This window comes from Piliocolobus tephrosceles, chromosome 3 (assembly GCF_002776525.5).
Source record: "Piliocolobus tephrosceles isolate RC106 chromosome 3, ASM277652v3, whole genome shotgun sequence".
In the NCBI taxonomy this organism is placed as follows: Eukaryota; Metazoa; Chordata; class Mammalia; order Primates; family Cercopithecidae; genus Piliocolobus; species Piliocolobus tephrosceles.
The window spans coordinates 146,423,627-146,441,884 of NC_045436.1; the positions used below are offsets into that span (position 1 = coordinate 146,423,627).

Here is an 18,258-nt window from a genome sequence, read left to right on the forward strand (position 1 = left end):
AGCTCCACCTCCCGGGTTCATGCCATTCTCCTGCCTCAGCCTCCCAAGTAGCTGGAACTACAGGCACCCACCACCATGCCTGGCTAATTTTTTGTATTTTTAGTAGAGACGGATTTTCACTGTGGTCTCCATCTCCTGACCTCATGATCCGGCCGCCTTGGTCTCCTCAAGTGCTGGGATTACAGGTGTGAGCCACCACGCCAGGCCGCCTTTAATGTTTAATGATTACCTTTCTCCTTTATTGATATTCAGTAAGATAAAATTGAAAATGAATTCATTAAGAAGAAAATAATTATTCATTATTAAACCCCCTAAAAGCCCATCATTGCTATTAACAGTTTGGTCTGTATCTTTCGTTTTTTTTGAGGCGGAGTCTTGCTCTGTCGCCCGGACTGGAGTGCAGTGGCCGGATCTCAGCTCACTGCAAGCTCCGCCTCCCGGGTTTACGCCATTCTCCTGCCTCAGCCTCCCGAGTAGCTGAGACTACAGGCGCCCGCCACCTCACCCAGCTAGTTTTTTTTGTATTTTTAGTAGAGACGGGGTTTCACCGTGTTAGCCAGGATGGTCTCGATCTCCTGACCTCGTGATCCGCCCGTCTCGGCCTCCCAAAGTGCTGGGATTACAGGCTTGAGCCACCGTGCCCGGCTGGTCTGTATCTTTCAACACTTTTTCTTCTTCATATGTTCATACTTCCTTAACAAATATTTATAGAGTACTTTCGACGTGCCAGGTATGCTGGGTTCTTGGGCTGTGAGGTTATGTAATATGAGTATCATATATATTCCCTAAGATTTACAATCTAATGGAAGATGAAGAAAGGTAACGAGGTGGTTACAATACGGTATGTGATATATGCTCTCTATTGTGGGAGTACCTAGAATAGGCACATAACTCACACTTGGAGGGAGTCAGAAGTTAAAAAGAGGAGGAAGAAAAAATAATCTGTAGAGCAGAACTTCTAATAGTGTAGACTTCAGACATATCACTGCTGGAAAGAACAGAGAATCAGAAAACGACCTGGAGGAAGAATATTGGAGGTCAAAGGAGCAGCAGTTTGGAAAAATGATCAGGAACCCACTAACTTTCATTGGCTTTTTATTATATGTTAAGTGTACTGGAAATATTACCTCATTTATTCTTTAGAACAATGGGATAATTACTGTTGTTCCCATTTTATTTTTGTTTTTGTTTATGTTTTGAGATGGAGTCTTGTTCTGTCACCCAGGTTGGAGTGCAGTGGTGTGATCTTGGCTCATTGCAACCTCCGCCTCCCAGGTTCAAGCGATTCTCCTGCCTTAGCATCCCGAAGTAGCTGGGACTACCGGCATGCACCACCATGCCCAGCTAATTTTTGTATTTTTTTAAAGAGATGGAGTTTCACCATGTTGGCCAGGCTGGTTTCAAACTCCGGGCCTCAGGTAATCCACCTGCTTCGACCTCCCAAAGTGCTGGGATTACAGGTGTGAGCCACCGCACCCTTCCTGTTGTTCCCATTTTACAAATGAAGATACCAGCAAGGGTAAAGTCACACAGCTAATAAGTGTCCTTTGAATTTAACAACAAACTGTATTTATTTGCTTACTGGTTGGAAAAATTGTTTAAAATGTGTTTAGCAACAAAGCACTCACTGATAAGCCTGGCAGGGGCAGCTATAGTAAAGCAATGCAGATGAAAGCCAAATTGCCAAAAGATAAGGAATATGTATCATTTAGACAAATCTTTTTTTAAAATTGGCTATGAACTGGGGAGGAAGAAGGTAATGGGAAGTATGTAAGGAGCCAGGGGATAAAGTGTGGTTGTAGGTAAAAGAAACGATGGTAATAAATTGAGGGGAGGACTTGTAAAAGAAGAATTTGTGAGGTGGTGGGATCTTAAAGATAGATAAAAGGAAGGCCAGGAAATAAAAATAATTTTCCAGGACTGCTGTTAAGTAGTTGAGGAGGTCTCATCTAATGACTTAGGCTTCTAAATGATAAAGGAGCAGAGTCTACTGGTAGGTGAGGGTGATAGAATTAGATATGAGTAGTGTAAAGATTGGAAACAGCTGCTGTGAAGAAGTAGCTAAAAATCCTGGTGACACATAGGATAGCTGGTTAGCATAAAGTACCAAGTTAAAAAGTTTAAATTTATAATTATATCAAGCTTCTCAGCTACATGGTTTTTCTGTAGCATTAAACAATTCTAAATATAGCTGTCAAGAAGCCAAAGACTTTGGATTGTTCTTGAGTTTTTCAAAGCAAGTGTACCAGAAGAAAAATTGGTAAGAGAGTTCACACTGTTTTCAAAAAAGTTATTAAAATGTTGAGAGGCCATGACAAGAGGATTTTTTGAGTCCAGGATTTCAGGACCAGCCTGAGCAACATAGCAGGACCCTATCTCTACAAATAATTTTTTTGAATTGACTTGGTATTATAACGTGTGCCTGTAGTCCCAGCTACTCGGGAAGCTGAGGCAGGAGCGTCGCTTGAGCCCAGGAGGTAGGCTGCAGTGAATTTGTAATTTCACAGGTGAACAATTTCTAAAGATTAACCAAGTCTAGGAATGTCTGAGGCAGTGAAATGTCTTAGGCAAAGAAAATTTACCAGGATTGGAACCGCCAAAGAATTAGGAAATCGTGTTGAGTAGGTTGCCCAGAAAATAGGCAGGACTTAAAGATGGAGTCGAGGAAAAATGTCATCCAGAAACTAAATGAATGCAAGGAACATAGGGAAGCTGATAGATAAGTTGACAAGGAGAGGATGGTAGAAGCAGCCAAATGGCACAAGCTTCCGTGGAGTAATTGTACATAAACATGAAAGAATAACTGGAATCAACATTGGGGATGATAGAAGCTGAACCCACTAACCCTGAGTGTGCGTCATCTAATAGAATGAGCAGTTACAACTTTAGGGTAATGCAAGGCAAGCATTCTTGGAGTGGGGGTATGGTTTCAGTTATGGCAAAAAGGTGAAGTGAGCATTCATTGAAGTTTCTTTTTGGGGGGAAAGTGTATTCCAGGGAGCTCAGTGAAAAGACATTGAGATGGAGAGAAATTAGCTCCTTTGGATAAAGCAAGAAGAAGCAGAGGATTATGGGAGTCTGTGTACTTCGTAGGATGGGTAAACATTAATGATTACATTTCTTGGGCAGTATTGAGGATGCAGAAGTGAGACACAGCCCCAAGGTTTTCATCATATTCTAATTTCACAAAATGCCATTTTAATGTCTATTTTCTATTGTTTTATAATACATTTTGTTTTGTATTGTTTTGTATCCTGTTTTAAACATAACATTATATTGAACAGCTTCCAAGTACTAAAATTTATTGAGTCAGTTGGTTCATGTTAGATAGCACATTAGTCTCAGCATGTTTGCATAAAATTAAGGTGGAATTGGCGTGCTTATCACAAAACAATCATACTTTTTTCCAGTTACTTCAAGGAATAAATTCTCTATTATGTTGATGTGCATTCAAGTATTTTATATATATATATACTAATGTTTAAAACCTTATTGCAAGATTTTTTTGTTACAACTTTTTAAAGAAACGCTGCGTAGGAATGCTTCCTCACCTTATCCCTAAAACTGAGAGTAATCCTAACCCTATACTTTTGTGAAAAGGGATCAAACAAATCTTCAGGTTAATAGAAACTCAACAGAATTCTGACCTAAGAGTCAAGGAAATGACTTCAGTGTTTACATAAATAAATAGAATCCTCAAACCTGTAGAACTGATGTGTTCAGTGTTGCCACCTTTGTCTAGTACATAGTTGCTCAGATAATGTTTATTATATTTATTTTGTGTATTTTTGTTAAAAGTGTAAAGGCAGACCTGGTTCTAATCCTAGCTCCATCTTTTTATCTCTGTGACCCTAAACAAGTAACGCCTCGAAAAAAATACTAAGACAGCCAGGCGTGGTAGCTTACGCCTGCAGTCCCAGCACTTTGTGAGGCCAAGGCCGGTAGATTGCTTGAGCGTAGGAGTTCAAGACCAGTCTGGGCAACCTGGCGAAACCCCAGCTCTATAAAAATTAGCCAGACGTAGTGGCGAACGCCTGTAGTCCCAGCTACTCAGGAAGCTGAGGTAGGAGGATAGTGTGAGCCCAGGACACCATGGCTGCCAGGGCTGTGATCACGCCACTGCACTCCAGCCTGAGAGGCAAGCAAGACCCAGTCTTAAAAGACAGACAAAAAAAAAAAATAGGTTCTATATATAATGGTGATGATTTTTCATATTCTTTATAGAGTTATGAGGATTATATGAAGGTAAAGTACTTAGCCTAATGCTTATTAGATAGTAAGCACTCATTAAATATTTGCTAATTTTTATTATATGTGTTGTTATTCATTATTCTGCTCCATTCTTTGATCAGGATTCTAGCAGCTATCCAATATCTAACTAGAGTTGACAACTGCCAAAGTTAATAAATATTATTGAAACAATCAACTATCATTTAAGCCATTAAGCTAAAAAACTAATGCATGCTACAGTAGTCTCTTAAAACAGTTACATGGAATGTAGGAAAAGAAACTTTTACAGAGTATCATCAAATAATTTCTCCCTTGTTGATGCAGTAATGTAGTAGTCGTGTCACTGCCTGAAAATCCCGGGATCTTTATAAAAACAGGCCCCATTTCCAGATTTGTCTATTTAAGTTCTCCAAGCAACTCTAATGTTCAGCCTGATTTGGGGTTCCCTTTTACTTGGAAATTCAAATGTTCCCTTCAGACACAATATGTTAAATGAATATACAGTGACAAGTGTAGAATAGCAAAAGTGGTTTGAGATTGTGACTCCTTAATTGAGTGGCTGAGTACCACACACATCAGCCTCATAGTACATGCAGTTTAGATTTGTTTCTCAGCAGAACTGCATACCAATTGTAGAACTTCTGCATAGCTTATAAATAATCAAAATGCCAAGACTGCTGTGTGTTGATTTGCTCATCATTGCTGGGTGTTAAGATACATCGGATTATCTAAATTTACCTATAGGGTGAATCTGTGTTTTCTTTTGAGAGGGTGTCACTTTTTTTGTCCAGGCTGGAGTGCAGTGGTGTGATCATGGCTCACTGTAGCCACAAGCGATCCTTCCACCTCAGCCCCACAAGTAGCTGGGACTACAGGCACCCACTACCATGCCCAGCTAATTTTTGTATTTTTTTGTAGAGATGGGGTCTCACGGGGTCGGTCTCGAATTTCTTGTTGTTTTGTTTTTTTTCCGTTTGAGACAGTCTCACTCTGTCACCCAGGCTGGAATACAGTAGTGCAGTCTTGGCTCACTGCAAGCTCCGCCTCCCGGGTTCATGCCATTCTCCTGCCTCAGCCTCCCAAGAAGCTGGGACTACAGGCGCCTGCCACCACACCCGTCTAATTTTTGTATTTTGGGTAGAGACAGGGTTTCACTGTGTTAGCCAGGATGGTCTCGATCTCCTGACCTCGTGATCCACCTTCCTCGACCTCTCAAAGTGCCCAGATTACAGGCATGAACCACCACGCCCAGCCTCGAATTTCTGGTTTCAGGCCATCTACCCACCTCAGCCTCCCAAAGTGCTGAGGCTGTAGGCATGAGCCACCATGTCCAGCTAGGGTGAATCTTTATATGCCTTATGAAACTGTCAGAATTTCTCATATTAAGCTATGTTTTCATTTTTTATATATTATTTCATGCTTTAATTTTCCATTTGAATAGAATATTATTAATAGGATAATAATATGTACTAGTCATTAAGGTTGATCATTTTATTTTATTTTATTCAGACAACAGAAATCCCTGTTAACGTATTTATTGCTTTAAGCTAAAGCATCTATCTATATCTAGTCTCTTTAATATGTTTACATTTAGGTGCCTATGGTTCATGCTTGAAGTTTTAATGACAAAGAATGAAAACAATAGCCATGCCTTTATGAAGAAGATGGCAGAGAACATCAAGTTAACCAGAGATGCCCAGTCTCCAGATGAATCCAAGACAAATGAAGTAAGATGAGTCTTAGGCCAGTGGGTGTTAAGATGTAATAGAAAAATATATTGTCCCACTGTTTTTTTTTTTTTTCCTTTTTTTGGCCATACATAATAATTTAAATTTTAGAATGTTTACAAAAGTAAATGAATAGTTTTTATTGCACTTCATTACAAGTGAATTTTATTTCAAGAATCTTTAGTGCTCTGAAAAGACATTATAACCTTAGATCTAGAGGATAAGAATAAAATGTACAACTATGCTATTTTACAAACTTACAGTAAGAGTTACAGACAAATGCTTGTTCTTTTTGTGTGCTTTCTTTGGGTTGGTTCATTTGTTATTTTCCATGCATATTGGCATTCATGTTAAATTCATATAGAGGGATTTTTCTTTACCACAAGGCTGCATAAACAATGCTGAACAGAAATATGGAATGTTCAAGGAATAAATAACAACCACAGTATCCTTCTTTTAACTCTAATTTATACATTTAGTGGAATTGGTAATTGTGACTATTTCACAATACTAAAAGTTATATATGATTTGTTTTCTTCCCTAGAAACTGTATACAGTATGTGATGTGGCTCTCTGTGTTATAAATAGTAAAAGTGCTTTGTGCAATGCAGATTCACCAAAGGACCCAGTCCTCCCAATGAAATTTTTTACACAGCCTGAAAAGGTAATTTTCTTTCTCTCATTTTTCATACCACACTAAACTGATTTAAATTTCAGTTACTATCAACCATTGTGACAAATACTGAATTGTCTTGACTACAGAGTAAAAAAAGAAAATCAGGGTTTATCAAAGAATGGGAGATTGTCTTACACAGCCCTGAACATTATTCTGACTTGAACAGAAGACTACAAATATTGTTGATCTTATGTTTATTCTAGGAATTTCTAGTATTAAAAAGAGTTTTCAGATTTTTTAAATTATTTTAATCTCATTTTATTGAAACGTATTTTTGCAGACAAAATTTTTAATGTTTGGCACACTGTAAGGAGGGACAAGTTCCCTCCTCTAAGCCTCAATTTCTTCATCTTTATAATGCAGATGTTAATAATACATATGGACAATTACTAATATCTAGGTTTATATGAAGAGTTTATCACATAAAACCATTCAATAAATGGTGTTATTAATTAATATACAGTGTATCTATTCTGCTTTCAGCAAGTTGTTTCCCATGTAAGTAAATTTTTCAGGTAACCCAGGCTCTGTTAAGTGTTTCCAGCTAATTTGGATTTTTAAAAGCTTTTATTTATTTCCTGCTTTTAGGTGGTATTTTAAACTTGTTTAACTTTCTCCTGTAAATGTATATATGTATGCCTCAGTAATGACCCCTTTAGAGCAGTGATTCCCAACCTTTTTGACACCTAGGACCAGTTTTGTGGAAGACAATTTTTCCACAGAGAAATTGAGGTGGGGAGATGGTTTCAGGATGAAACTGTTTTACCTCAGGTCATCAGGCATTAGTTAGATTCTCATAAGGAGCACACAACCTAGCTCCCTCGCATGCATAGTTCACAGTAGGGTTTGTGCTTCTGTAAGAATCTCATGCTGCCATTGATCCGACAGGAGGCAGAGCTCAGGTGGTAATGCTTGCTGGCCAGCCACTTACTGCCTGCTATGCATCCCAGTTCCTAACAGGCCGCAGACTCACGACCTATAACCCATACCGGTCTGCGGCTCGTGGGTTGGAGACCCCTAGCTTAGAGAATTCTCCAAATGCACATTCCAAGAAATAAACGGAGCTTCCTACTTTGAATGCCGTACTTTACTAAAAGTTTGCTAAAATGTAATGATTTTTATTGTTGATTTAGTATTAAACACTTAACTGTGCCTTGCTTTTGATAGAAATAATGAGAATTGCAAAAGTATGCTCTCTAATTGAATCCACTGATCTGTATAAAATTTTTTTTTGGTCTCCATCACTCAGGCTGGAGTGCAGTGGCTTGATTTTGGCCCACTGCAGCCTCCAACTCCCTGGCTCAAACAGTCCTCCTACCTCAGCCTCTCAAGTAGCTGTGACTGCGGGCATGTGTCACCACACCTGGCTAATTTTTTAACTTTTTTGTAGAGAGGTGGTTTCATCATGTTGGCCAGGCCTCAAACTCCTGGGCTCAAGTGATCAACCCACCTCCCAGCATCCCAAAGTGCTGGGATTACAGGCATGAGCCACCATGCCCAGCCTATAAAATGCTCTTAAGTGAGCTGTTGAATTAAAATTAATCCTGTTGTTGACCCAGGACCATTATGAATAGAATAATACCTGAATAGAATCTTCATAACAGTGGTAATACCATCATCAAGAATTAAATTCCTACATGTCACTACACCTGTCTGGCCTCGTAAATAACAATTTTTTTTTTCTTTTGATATTTTCTGTGTTATAGTGTTTTAGTCTTCTTAATAATAACTTAGGTTTTTCTGTTTTCAATATGCAGCATTCCTTATTTTTCTAACATGTTGCTTTCAATGTGTTACAAATTCATAAACACTAGAAAACTAGGTTTGTGAAGTTAGTGAACCTAGTGAAGCTATAGTGTATCTATGAATGAAGTGAATGAACTTTGGTACACAGGTTTCTTGATGTTTATTTTAGCTGCATAGAAGACAGTGCAAAAGAAATGATACGGCTTTGCCTAGCACACATGACAAAACTGTGATTTCCTCACAGGCACACTTTGTTCTTTCCTACTTCTGTGAAGGTAAATTTAATACAATTAAAAAATATTTTTTAATGGGATTACTTAAAACTTATTTTTATTTCCTGAGTTTAGTAGCTGGTTTTGCTTCACTGACACAACATTGTGGTTTATTTGTTTGCCATTTTCAGATATTAAACAGGAAGAGGCATCGAGAGATCAAGTTTGAACTCCTAATTTGTATATAGATACAACTCTCAAAGTGCTATCATTTTCCACATTTTGTTTAAATCGTTTATTTGTTAGTATCACAGCTGTCAAAGAACATAATTCACTTAATTGTGTTTTGACAGTTGGTCTACTTATGGTTCTAAGAAACAGTTTTATGTCTTTTTTGTTGTTGTTTTTGTTTGTTTGTGTTTTGAGGTGGAATTTCATTCTTGTCACCCAGGATGGAGTGCAGTGGCACGATCTTGGCTCACCACAACCTCTGCCTCCCAGGTTCAAGTGATTCTCCTGCCTCAGCCTCCTGAGTAGCTGGGATTACAGGCGCGTGCCACTTGGCCCGGCTAATTTTGTATTTTTTGTAGAGATGGGGTTTCACTGTTGGCCAGGCCAGGTGGGTCTCAAACTCCTGACCTCAGGTGATCTGCCCACTCTGGCCTCCCAAAGTGCTGGGATGAGGCTCACAGGCGTGAGTCACCACACCCAGCCTGAGTTTATGATGTGGTGGAATTCAATGAATAAATCTAACGAATAAACTGCATTGAACCGTATGAAAACATGGGTGTGCTCTATTTATGGTGTGATTTAGGAAATTTATCTTTGACATTTGCCTAAGTGTGTGTGCCATCAGTTTAATTTAAAGCTAGACTTATGGTATGGCTCATTAAATGTTTTGTTTGTTTGACGAACTGGTATATGTGTTAGCACAAGTGTATTTATTATTGAAAGGCACAATACCTAAAAAACCTCATTGGGATAATTAAAATACTCATGTTCCCTTTGATTGATGTTTCTTTTTTCTTTTTTTTTTTATTAATAGGACTTCTGTAATGATAAGAGTTATATTTCAGAAGAGACAAGAGTACTTCTGTTAACAGGAAAGGTATTATGTACTTAATAATTTTGAGATCTTTGTTTCATGTGTATATTGCTTCTGCTATTCCTAGAAATACCTTTAAATGACCACTAGATTATATAGTTCCTGATTCTTAGGGATCACATTATGGATTTAAAGCATCTAAAGCAGCCATGCTTTTAGACTGTTTCTGCCAGCAACCACTCTTCTGAATTGCCACTGTGTGTTCTCATCAGTAATGTTAAGCACAGTTTATTTACAGTTCACAAAGAAGGCTTTCCTGGGAAATGCTATAACCAACTTAGGTATATAAGATAAAAGAAATAATTTTATACTACTATCTAATGAATTAGATAATTCATGTTCTATATAAGTAATACGGTGACACCTAGAACAGCAAAAGGAAATTTAGTTTTTTGTAAACAATTCCTAAAGTATTACTCTATATATATATCTCCAATAGTTTGTTTATAGGAGCATTTATTATGTATTTTGCTGTATTTTAGGGGAACTTTGTATTTTGATTGAATAATAAAGGATAAATTAATATTACCTAGTTATTATTAAGTAGAGATATGCTTATGACTTTTGATTGTATTAAAGCAGCCAAACACAATTTTACAGAATGAACTTTTTTTTTCTTCTTGAGACAGTCTCATTTTGTCGCCCAGGCTGGAGTACAGTGGTGCAATCTCAGCTCACTGCAACCTCCACCTCCTGGGTTCAGGCAATTCTTGTGCCTCAGTCTCCCAAGTAGCTGGGGCTACAAGCTTACACCACCACACCTGACTAATTTTTGTGTTTTTGGTAGAGGTTGGGTTTCACTGTGTTGGCCAGACTGGTCTTGAACTCCTGGCCTCAAGTGATCCACCTCCCAGAGTGCTGGGATTTATAGTCAGGAGCCACTGTGCCTGGCCCAGAATGAACATTTCTGGTAAATTTAACTAATTAGCATTTAACAATATCTCTTACTTTTGTCTAAATTTACATGTATACATGGTAAGATATAAACGTGTGTGTTTTGGGGGGGATTTTTTATTTTTGTTTTTAGCCAAAGCCTGCTGGAGTACTAGGTGCAGTAAATAAGCCTTTATCAGCAACGGGAAGGAAACCCTATGTTAGAAGCACTGGCACTGAGACTGGAAGCAATATTAATGTAAATTCAGAGCTGAACCCTTCAACCGGAAATCGATCAAGGCAACTTTTCTCTCCAATTATTTTGTTACTAGCACTCACTACTTGGTTTATCTTTTATTCCTAAAGCGCTGTCTCATAAAATGGTCTTCTGTCGTTAGAGGTGTTCTGGTACAAAATAATATTGATGGATTTTAGTATTTTCTTTTTCTTTTTTCTTTTTTTTTTTTTTTTTTGATACGAAGTCTCGCTCTTGTCCCCAGGCTGGAGTGCAATGGTGCAATCTCGGCTCACTGCAACCTCCACCTCCTGGGTTCAAGCGATTCTCCTGCCTCAGCCTCCCAAGTAGCTGGGATTATAGGTGCCTGCCACCACGCCGGGCTAATTTTTGTATTTTTAGTAGAGACGGTTTCGCCATGTTGGCCAGGCTGGTCTCGAATTCCTGACCTGAGGTGATCCGCCCCCTTGGCCTCCCAAAGTGCTGGGATTACAGGCATGAGCCACCACGCCCGGCCAGTATTTTATTTTTTTTCTCAATTTTGTGTAATTATTTTTTTTTTAAGAGACAGGGTCTCACTTTGTTGCTTAGGCTAGAGGGTAGTGGCAGAATCATAGCTCACCATAGCCTCAGACTCCTGGGCTCTAGGAATCTTCTCGCTTCAGCATCCCAAGTAGCAGGGACTACAGGCATGCACCACCAACCCCCAGTCAATTTTCTTTTGTACTTTTCGTAAAGATGGGGTTTCATCATCTTCCCCAAGTCGGGCTCGATCTCCTGGGCTCAAGTGATCCACCCACTTCAGCCTCCCAAAGTGCTGGGATTACAGGTGCAAACCACCGCACCCAGGCACATTTTAGTATTTTCAATGAGGAAATGAAGAGTGTACTGCACACTTTGAAACTATTAATATATAGCATTCTAAGTGTGTAGAAAAGTTAACAGAAAATAATATAAGAATTAATACAACCAATTTGTATCAAAACGCTTTTTTAAATATTTTTGAGACAGAGGGTCTCTGTCCGTCACTCAGGCTAGAGTGCAGTGATGGGATGTCAGCTCACAGCAACCTTTGCCTCCTGGTTTCAAGTGATTCTCGTGCCTCAGCTTCCTGAGCTTACAGGTGCACACCACCACTCCCAGCTAATCTCTGTATTTTTGGTAGAGACTGGGTCTCACCATGATTGCCAGGCTAGTCTCTGCCCACCTTGGACTCCCAAAGTGCTGGGATTACAGTCATGAACCATCACGCCTGGCCCAAAATGTTTATTTTTTATACATAAGAAAATTCAACGCTTAGGAAAACTATGAAAACATAACTTTTAAATAAAATGAAATGCTTTTTAATTTTTAACTCAAATTAGTATAGGAGAGCTGGGTATAGTGCATTACGGCTGTGATCCCAGAACTTTAGTAGGCCAACGCAGGATTATCGCTTGAGCCCAGAAGTTCAAGGCTAAAGTGATTCATGATGCCACCGCTACACTCCAGCCTGGGTGACAAAGCAAGACCCTGGCTCTTAAAAAAAAGAAAAGGCCATGTGTGATGGCTCACACCTGTAATCCCAGCACTTTGGGATGCCGAGGAAGGATAATCACTGGAGCCCAGGAGTTTGAAACCAGCCTGGGCAACATGGGGACATACACTTGTAGTCCCAGCTACTTGGGAGCTCAGGAGACAGAGGCAGGAAGATCACTTGAGCCCAGAAGTTCTAGGCTATATCAGCTATGATTACACAATTTCATTCCAGCCTGAGTAAGACCCTGTCTCTTTTAAAAGTATAGGATAAGTTTACATTGTTCTAACATTTTCCACCTATAAAAATATTCCATGTTTGTTTTAACATACTAAGTATTCAGTGTATTAGCTACTACATAAGAACTTCTACCTGCAATTTTTTTCATAAACATAATTATTTTGATACATAATAATTGTGCATATTTATGGGGTGTTTGTGATATTTTGGTATATACATACCATGTATAGTGATCAAATCAGGGTAATTAGAATATCTGTCACATCAAACCTTTATCATTTCTGACCCTACTCGTAGGAACATTTAATATTGTGGTTTTTATAGATAATTGTTCTTACACATGAAATCTTAAGAATAAACTTGGCTGGGCGCGGTGGCTCAAGCCTGTAATCCCAGCACTTTGGGAGGCCGAGACGGGCGGATCACGAGGTCAGGAGATCGAAACCATCCTGGCTAACATAGTGAAACCCCGTCTCTACTAAAAAATACAAAAAAACTAGCCGGATGAGGTGGCGGGCGCCTGTAGTCCCAGCTACTTGGGAGGCTGAGGCAGGAGAATGGCGTGAACCCGGGAGGTGGAGTTTGTAGTGAGCCGAGATCTGGCCACTGCACTCCAGCCTGGGCGACAGAGCGAGACTCCGCCTCAAAAAAAAAAAAATAAAATAAAATAAACTCAACCAATGATGTTTTAAACCACTTTTCGCAAAAATGAAGCCCAAGATATAAAATCAATTAATGTGGTTTCAAGAATAGTGGGGCCTCAAATACCTACCAAATAGGCTCTTCTGACAGCCCCCTCCTTTTTTTTTTGAGACGGAGTCTCGCTCTGTCACCCAGGCTGGAGTACAGTGGCCAGATCCCGGCTCACTGCAAGCTCCACCCCCCAGGTTAACGCCATTCTCCTGCCTCAGCCTCCCGAGTAGCTGGGACTACAGGCGCCCGCCACCTCGCCTGGCTAGTTTTTTGTATTTTTTAGTAGAGACGGGGTTTCACCGTGTTAGCCAGGATAGTCTCGATCTCCTGACCTCGTGATCCACCCGTCTTGGCCTCCCAAAGTGCTGGGATTACAGGCTTGAGCCACCGCTCCTGGCCGACAGCCCCCTTTTTTGTAGAACACTATGGAAATGACAACTATACTATGGTCTATAGTTTTACTTTCGTTTTAGGATTTTCTATTCCCAAAAGATAAAGTTTACAAGAGTTGTGTTATTTTGTCTCTTGACAATTAACCCTTTTATTGGGTAGTCTTAGGCAGTCATTTCTGTCTTAAGGTTATTAAGGCAAAATGGAAATAGATACCACTTTATCAAAGCTAAATGGAAAATGGTATTTTTAAAGCAGTAGTCTGTAACTACAGAATATCCGAATCTTGCTATTGTTGTTTCATTTGTCCAGATTTCGAAACCATCCTAAGCCTTTTTTTATTGGTATGGTGAGAGAGTGAACTTTCTCTTCATGGAAATATGAAGTCTTGGTTTATTTGTCTTAAACAGGGAACAGAGTTCAGAGGCAGCAGAAACTGGAGTTAGTGAAAATGAAGAGAACCCTGTGAGGATTATTTCAGTCACACCTGTAAAGAATATTGACCCAGTAAAGAATAAGGTAAATTTAAAAATTTTTTTTTCTTTTTTTTTTTTTTTTGAGACGGAGTCTCGCTCTGTCACCCAGGCTAGAGTACAGTGACCGGATCTCAGCTCACTGCAAGCTCCACCTCCCAGGTTCACACCATTCTCCGGCCTCAGCCTCCCGAGTAGCTGGGACTGCAGGCGCCCGCCAACTCGCCTGGCTAGGTTTTTCTATTTTTTTAGTAGAGACGAGGTTTCACCATGTTAGCCAGGATGGTCTCCATCTCCTGACCTCGTGATCTGCCCGTCTCAGCCTCCCAAAGTGCTGGGATTACAGGCTTAAGCCACCACGCCCGGCCAGTTTTAAAATTTAACAAGTGGATTTTTTCCATGGAGATTATGACAGTTTTTCCATAGGGGTAAGAAATCTACAGCCAACATGTTAATCCACATGCTACATTTTAAACTTGTATGTATTACTACCCCTGGCTATACTTTGTTACACTTTCCAAAAATGATTCGGCTTACCTCCATCCACTTTATTTTATAAGAATTTATGTGGTCTGGCTGGGCACAGTGACTTACACCTGTAATCTCAACACTTTGGGAGGCCAAGGAAGACAAATCACCTGAGGTCGGGAGTTCAAGACCAGCCTGGCCAACATGGTGAAACCTCATCTCTACTAAAAAAAAAAAAAAATTACCGGGACATGGTGGTCGGCAGTGAAATCCCAGCTACTCGGGAGGCTGAGGCAGGAAAATCTCTTGAGCCCAGGAGGCAAAGGTTGCAGTGAGCCAAGATAACGCCATTGCACTCCAGCCTGGGTGACAGACACTCTGCCTCCAAAAAAAAAAAAAAATTAATGTGGTCACCCATAATGGTATCCTTTTCCTATACTACTCATTTTAACTCTTTTAAAGAATAGGAATTGAGGCCCGGCACGTTGGCTCACGCCTATAATCCCAGCACTTTGGAAGGCTGAGGTGGGCGGATCACGAAGTCAGTAGTTTAAGACCAACCTGGCCAACATGGCGAAACCCCGTCTCTATAAGTAAAAAAATTAACCGGGAGTAGTGGCAGGCACCTGTAATCCCAGCTACTCAGGAGGCTGAGGCAGGAGACTTGCTTGAACCCAGGAGGCAATACTCTATCTCAAAAAAAAAAAAAGGAATTGAGAGTTTTTGAAATCTTTCAAAAGTTTACTGATTCCTACCAGTGATCAACCCTTTACTTTGTTTCTACTGTGTTTTTAAAATTTCATCTTGGCTGGGTGCAGTAGCTTACACCTGTAATCCTAGCACTTTGGGAGGCAGAGGTGGGTGGATCACTTGAGGTCAGGAGTTCAAGACCAGCCTGGCCAACATGGTGAAACCCTGTCTGTACTAAAAATACAAAATATTAGCCAGGTGTGGTGGTGCACTCCTGTAATCCCAGCTACTCGGGAGGCTGAGACAGGAGAATTACTCAAACCCTCGAGATGGAGGTTGCAGTGAGCCAACATCATGCCATTTCACTCCAGCCTGGGCGACAAGAGTGAGACTTAGTGGATCACTTGAAGTAAAACCCTGTCTCTGCTAAAAGTACAAAAAATTATTTGTCTGCAGTCCAAGCTACTCGGGAGACTAAGGCACTAGAATCACTTGAACCCGGGAGGCAGAGGTTGCAGTGAACCGAGATTGCACCACTCACTGCTCTCCAGCCTGGGCAACAGGGTGAGACCCTGTCTCAAAAAAAAAAAAAAAAAAAAAAAAAGACCAGGCGCAGTGGTTCACACCTGTAATCCCAACACGTTGGGAGGCCAAGGCAGGTAGATCGCCTGAGGTCAGTAGTTCCAGACCAGCCTGACCAACATGGTGAAACCTCATCTCTACTAAAAATACAAAAGTTAGCTGGGTGTGGTGGTATGCACCTTTAATCCCATCTACTCAGGAGGCCAAGGAAGGAGAATTGCTTGAACCTCTAAGGTGGAGGTTGCAGTGAGCTGAGATCACGCCACTCCAGGCTGGTCTTGAATGCCTAACCTCAGGTGATCTGCCCGCCTCAGCCTCCCAAAGTGCTGAGATTACAGGCGTGAGCCGTGCTTGACTTTTTTGTTGATCTTTAAACTATACCACCCAATTTTGTTTTGTTTTGAAACTGGATCTCACATGCCCAACCCAATTTCTTAATTTTTTGGCAGGAGAGAAAGGAGTGGTGCATAATTGATAGGAGCATCACACAGATCTGACTTTTGCCTCTCTTTTCTGCTACTCACTGGCTGTGTGTTGACTAGAGCAGGTTGCTTGACTTCTCTGGTCTTCAGTTGTTTTTGTTTTGTTTTGTTTTTTGAGATGGAGTCTCACTCTGTCACCCAGGCTGGAGTGCAGTGGCAGAATCTCGGCTCACTGCAACCTGCACTTCCCGGGTTCAAGCAATTCTCCTGCCTCAGCCTCCTGAGTAGCTGGGATTACATGTGTGCACCACTGTTCCCAGCTCATTTTTGTGTTTTTAGTAGAGACGGGGTTTCACTGTGTTGGCCAGGCTGGTCTCGAACTCCTGACCTCGTGATTCACCCACCTCGGCCTCCCAAAGTGCTGGGATTACAGGCATGAGCCACCGTGTGTGACTCAACTGTTATGAAATTGGTAATTTATCTCAGTAAGAATGGCTTGAAAATACTATTAAGTATTCCCCACTCCCCCGCCACCCAGGATCATATTCTTGAAGTGCTTATCTTTTTATTGCTCGCCATATACTTACGGTGGTCATCAAATATTTTAGGTATTACCCTTGTGTACATGAAATATACTAGGATTATGCAGTTACACCACAGTAGCTTAACTTTTCCTATCCAAACTCTCATTTTCTGAACTCAGCTACATGAGGATACTTTCTGAGATGGAATCTTGCTCTGTCGCCCAGGCTAAAGTGCAGTGGCACGATCTCAGCTTACTGCAACCTCCGCCTCCTGGGTTCAAACGGTTCTCCTACCTCAGCCTCCCAATTAGCTGGATTATAGGCATCTGCCACTGTGCCCGACTGATTTTTGTATTGTTAGTAGAGACGTTGTTTCACCATCTTGACCAGTCTGGTCTTGAACTCCTGACCTCATGATCCACCCACCTCGGCCTCCCAAAGTGCTGGGATTACAGCCATGAGCCACCATGCCCACCCAAGGTTACGTTTTTAGATCAATCTCTTGCTATCTAAACTCTTTTTGCTTAATGTTTGAAACACAGCATGTCAATGGATTCAGGTAACAAGTTACCTCTTACTATCAAAATTCTTAGAATCCAGATACCAATAGATTAGAATATTGTGGGATCCTTGTGTAAAATTAAGCAGTCTTGACTTAAACAAACTTACATACAAAAAAATGCATATTGCCATAGACATTGAATTACATCATATACTTACAATACTTACTAAAGGGTGGTACATTTGCAAAGGCCTAAGTGTTTATCTAGTACAACCAGCAATCTGTTACCTTTATGGCCTTTTCCTAAAAGTCTATGTAATTTTGAAATTGGAAATTTAAATTCTAATTTCTGTTATATCCAAACCTTCCTTTCAGCTTGATCTGTAATATTATATTGCTCCAAACCCTTACTTCAACTTTCTTTTCTTTTTTTTTTTTCTGAGACAGAGTCTCACTTTGTTGTCCAGGCTGGAGTGCAATGGCATGATCTCAGCTCACTGTGGCCTCCACCTCACAGGTTCAAGCGATTCTCCTGCCTCAGACTCCCGAGTAGCTGGGATTACAGGCACCTGCCACCACACCCGGCTAATTTTTGTATTTTTAGTAGAGACGAGGTTTCACTATGTTGGCCAGGCTTGTCTCAAACTCCTGACCTCAGGTGATCTGCCTCCCTCAGCCTCCCAAAGTGCTGGGATTACAGGCATGAGCCACTGCACTCGGCCCTCTTTTTTTCTTTTTCAACAGTTTAATCTTATTTTCACATTTGTATACACATATACTTTCCCTTTTTTCCTACTATAATGTCGCAATAAATATTGTTTATAAACTTATTGTGTGTAAAATAATAAAATATACACACAAGCAGCCGGGTGCAGTGACTTACGCCTGTAATCCCAGCACTTTGGGAGGCTGAAGCAGGCAGATCACGAGGTCAGGAGTTAGAGACCAGCCTGC

General features: G+C 40.5%; 1 protein-coding gene across 3 annotated transcripts in view; it reads left to right on the forward strand.

The window, feature by feature from the left end:
* The window catches only part of PDS5A (PDS5 cohesin associated factor A), a 165,389-nt gene that overhangs the window by 130,285 nt on the left and 16,846 nt on the right, over positions 1–18,258 (forward strand). For all 3 annotated transcript variants that reach the window (XM_023224689.2, XM_023224690.2, XM_023224691.1), the window contains 5 exons: positions 5,825–5,957; positions 6,502–6,621; positions 9,637–9,699; positions 10,724–10,869; positions 14,054–14,162. In XM_023224689.2, coding sequence (XP_023080457.1) covers positions 5,825–5,957; positions 6,502–6,621; positions 9,637–9,699; positions 10,724–10,869; positions 14,054–14,162 — 571 coding nt within the window. The remainder of the gene's footprint in view (positions 1–5,824; positions 5,958–6,501; positions 6,622–9,636; positions 9,700–10,723; positions 10,870–14,053; positions 14,163–18,258) is intronic.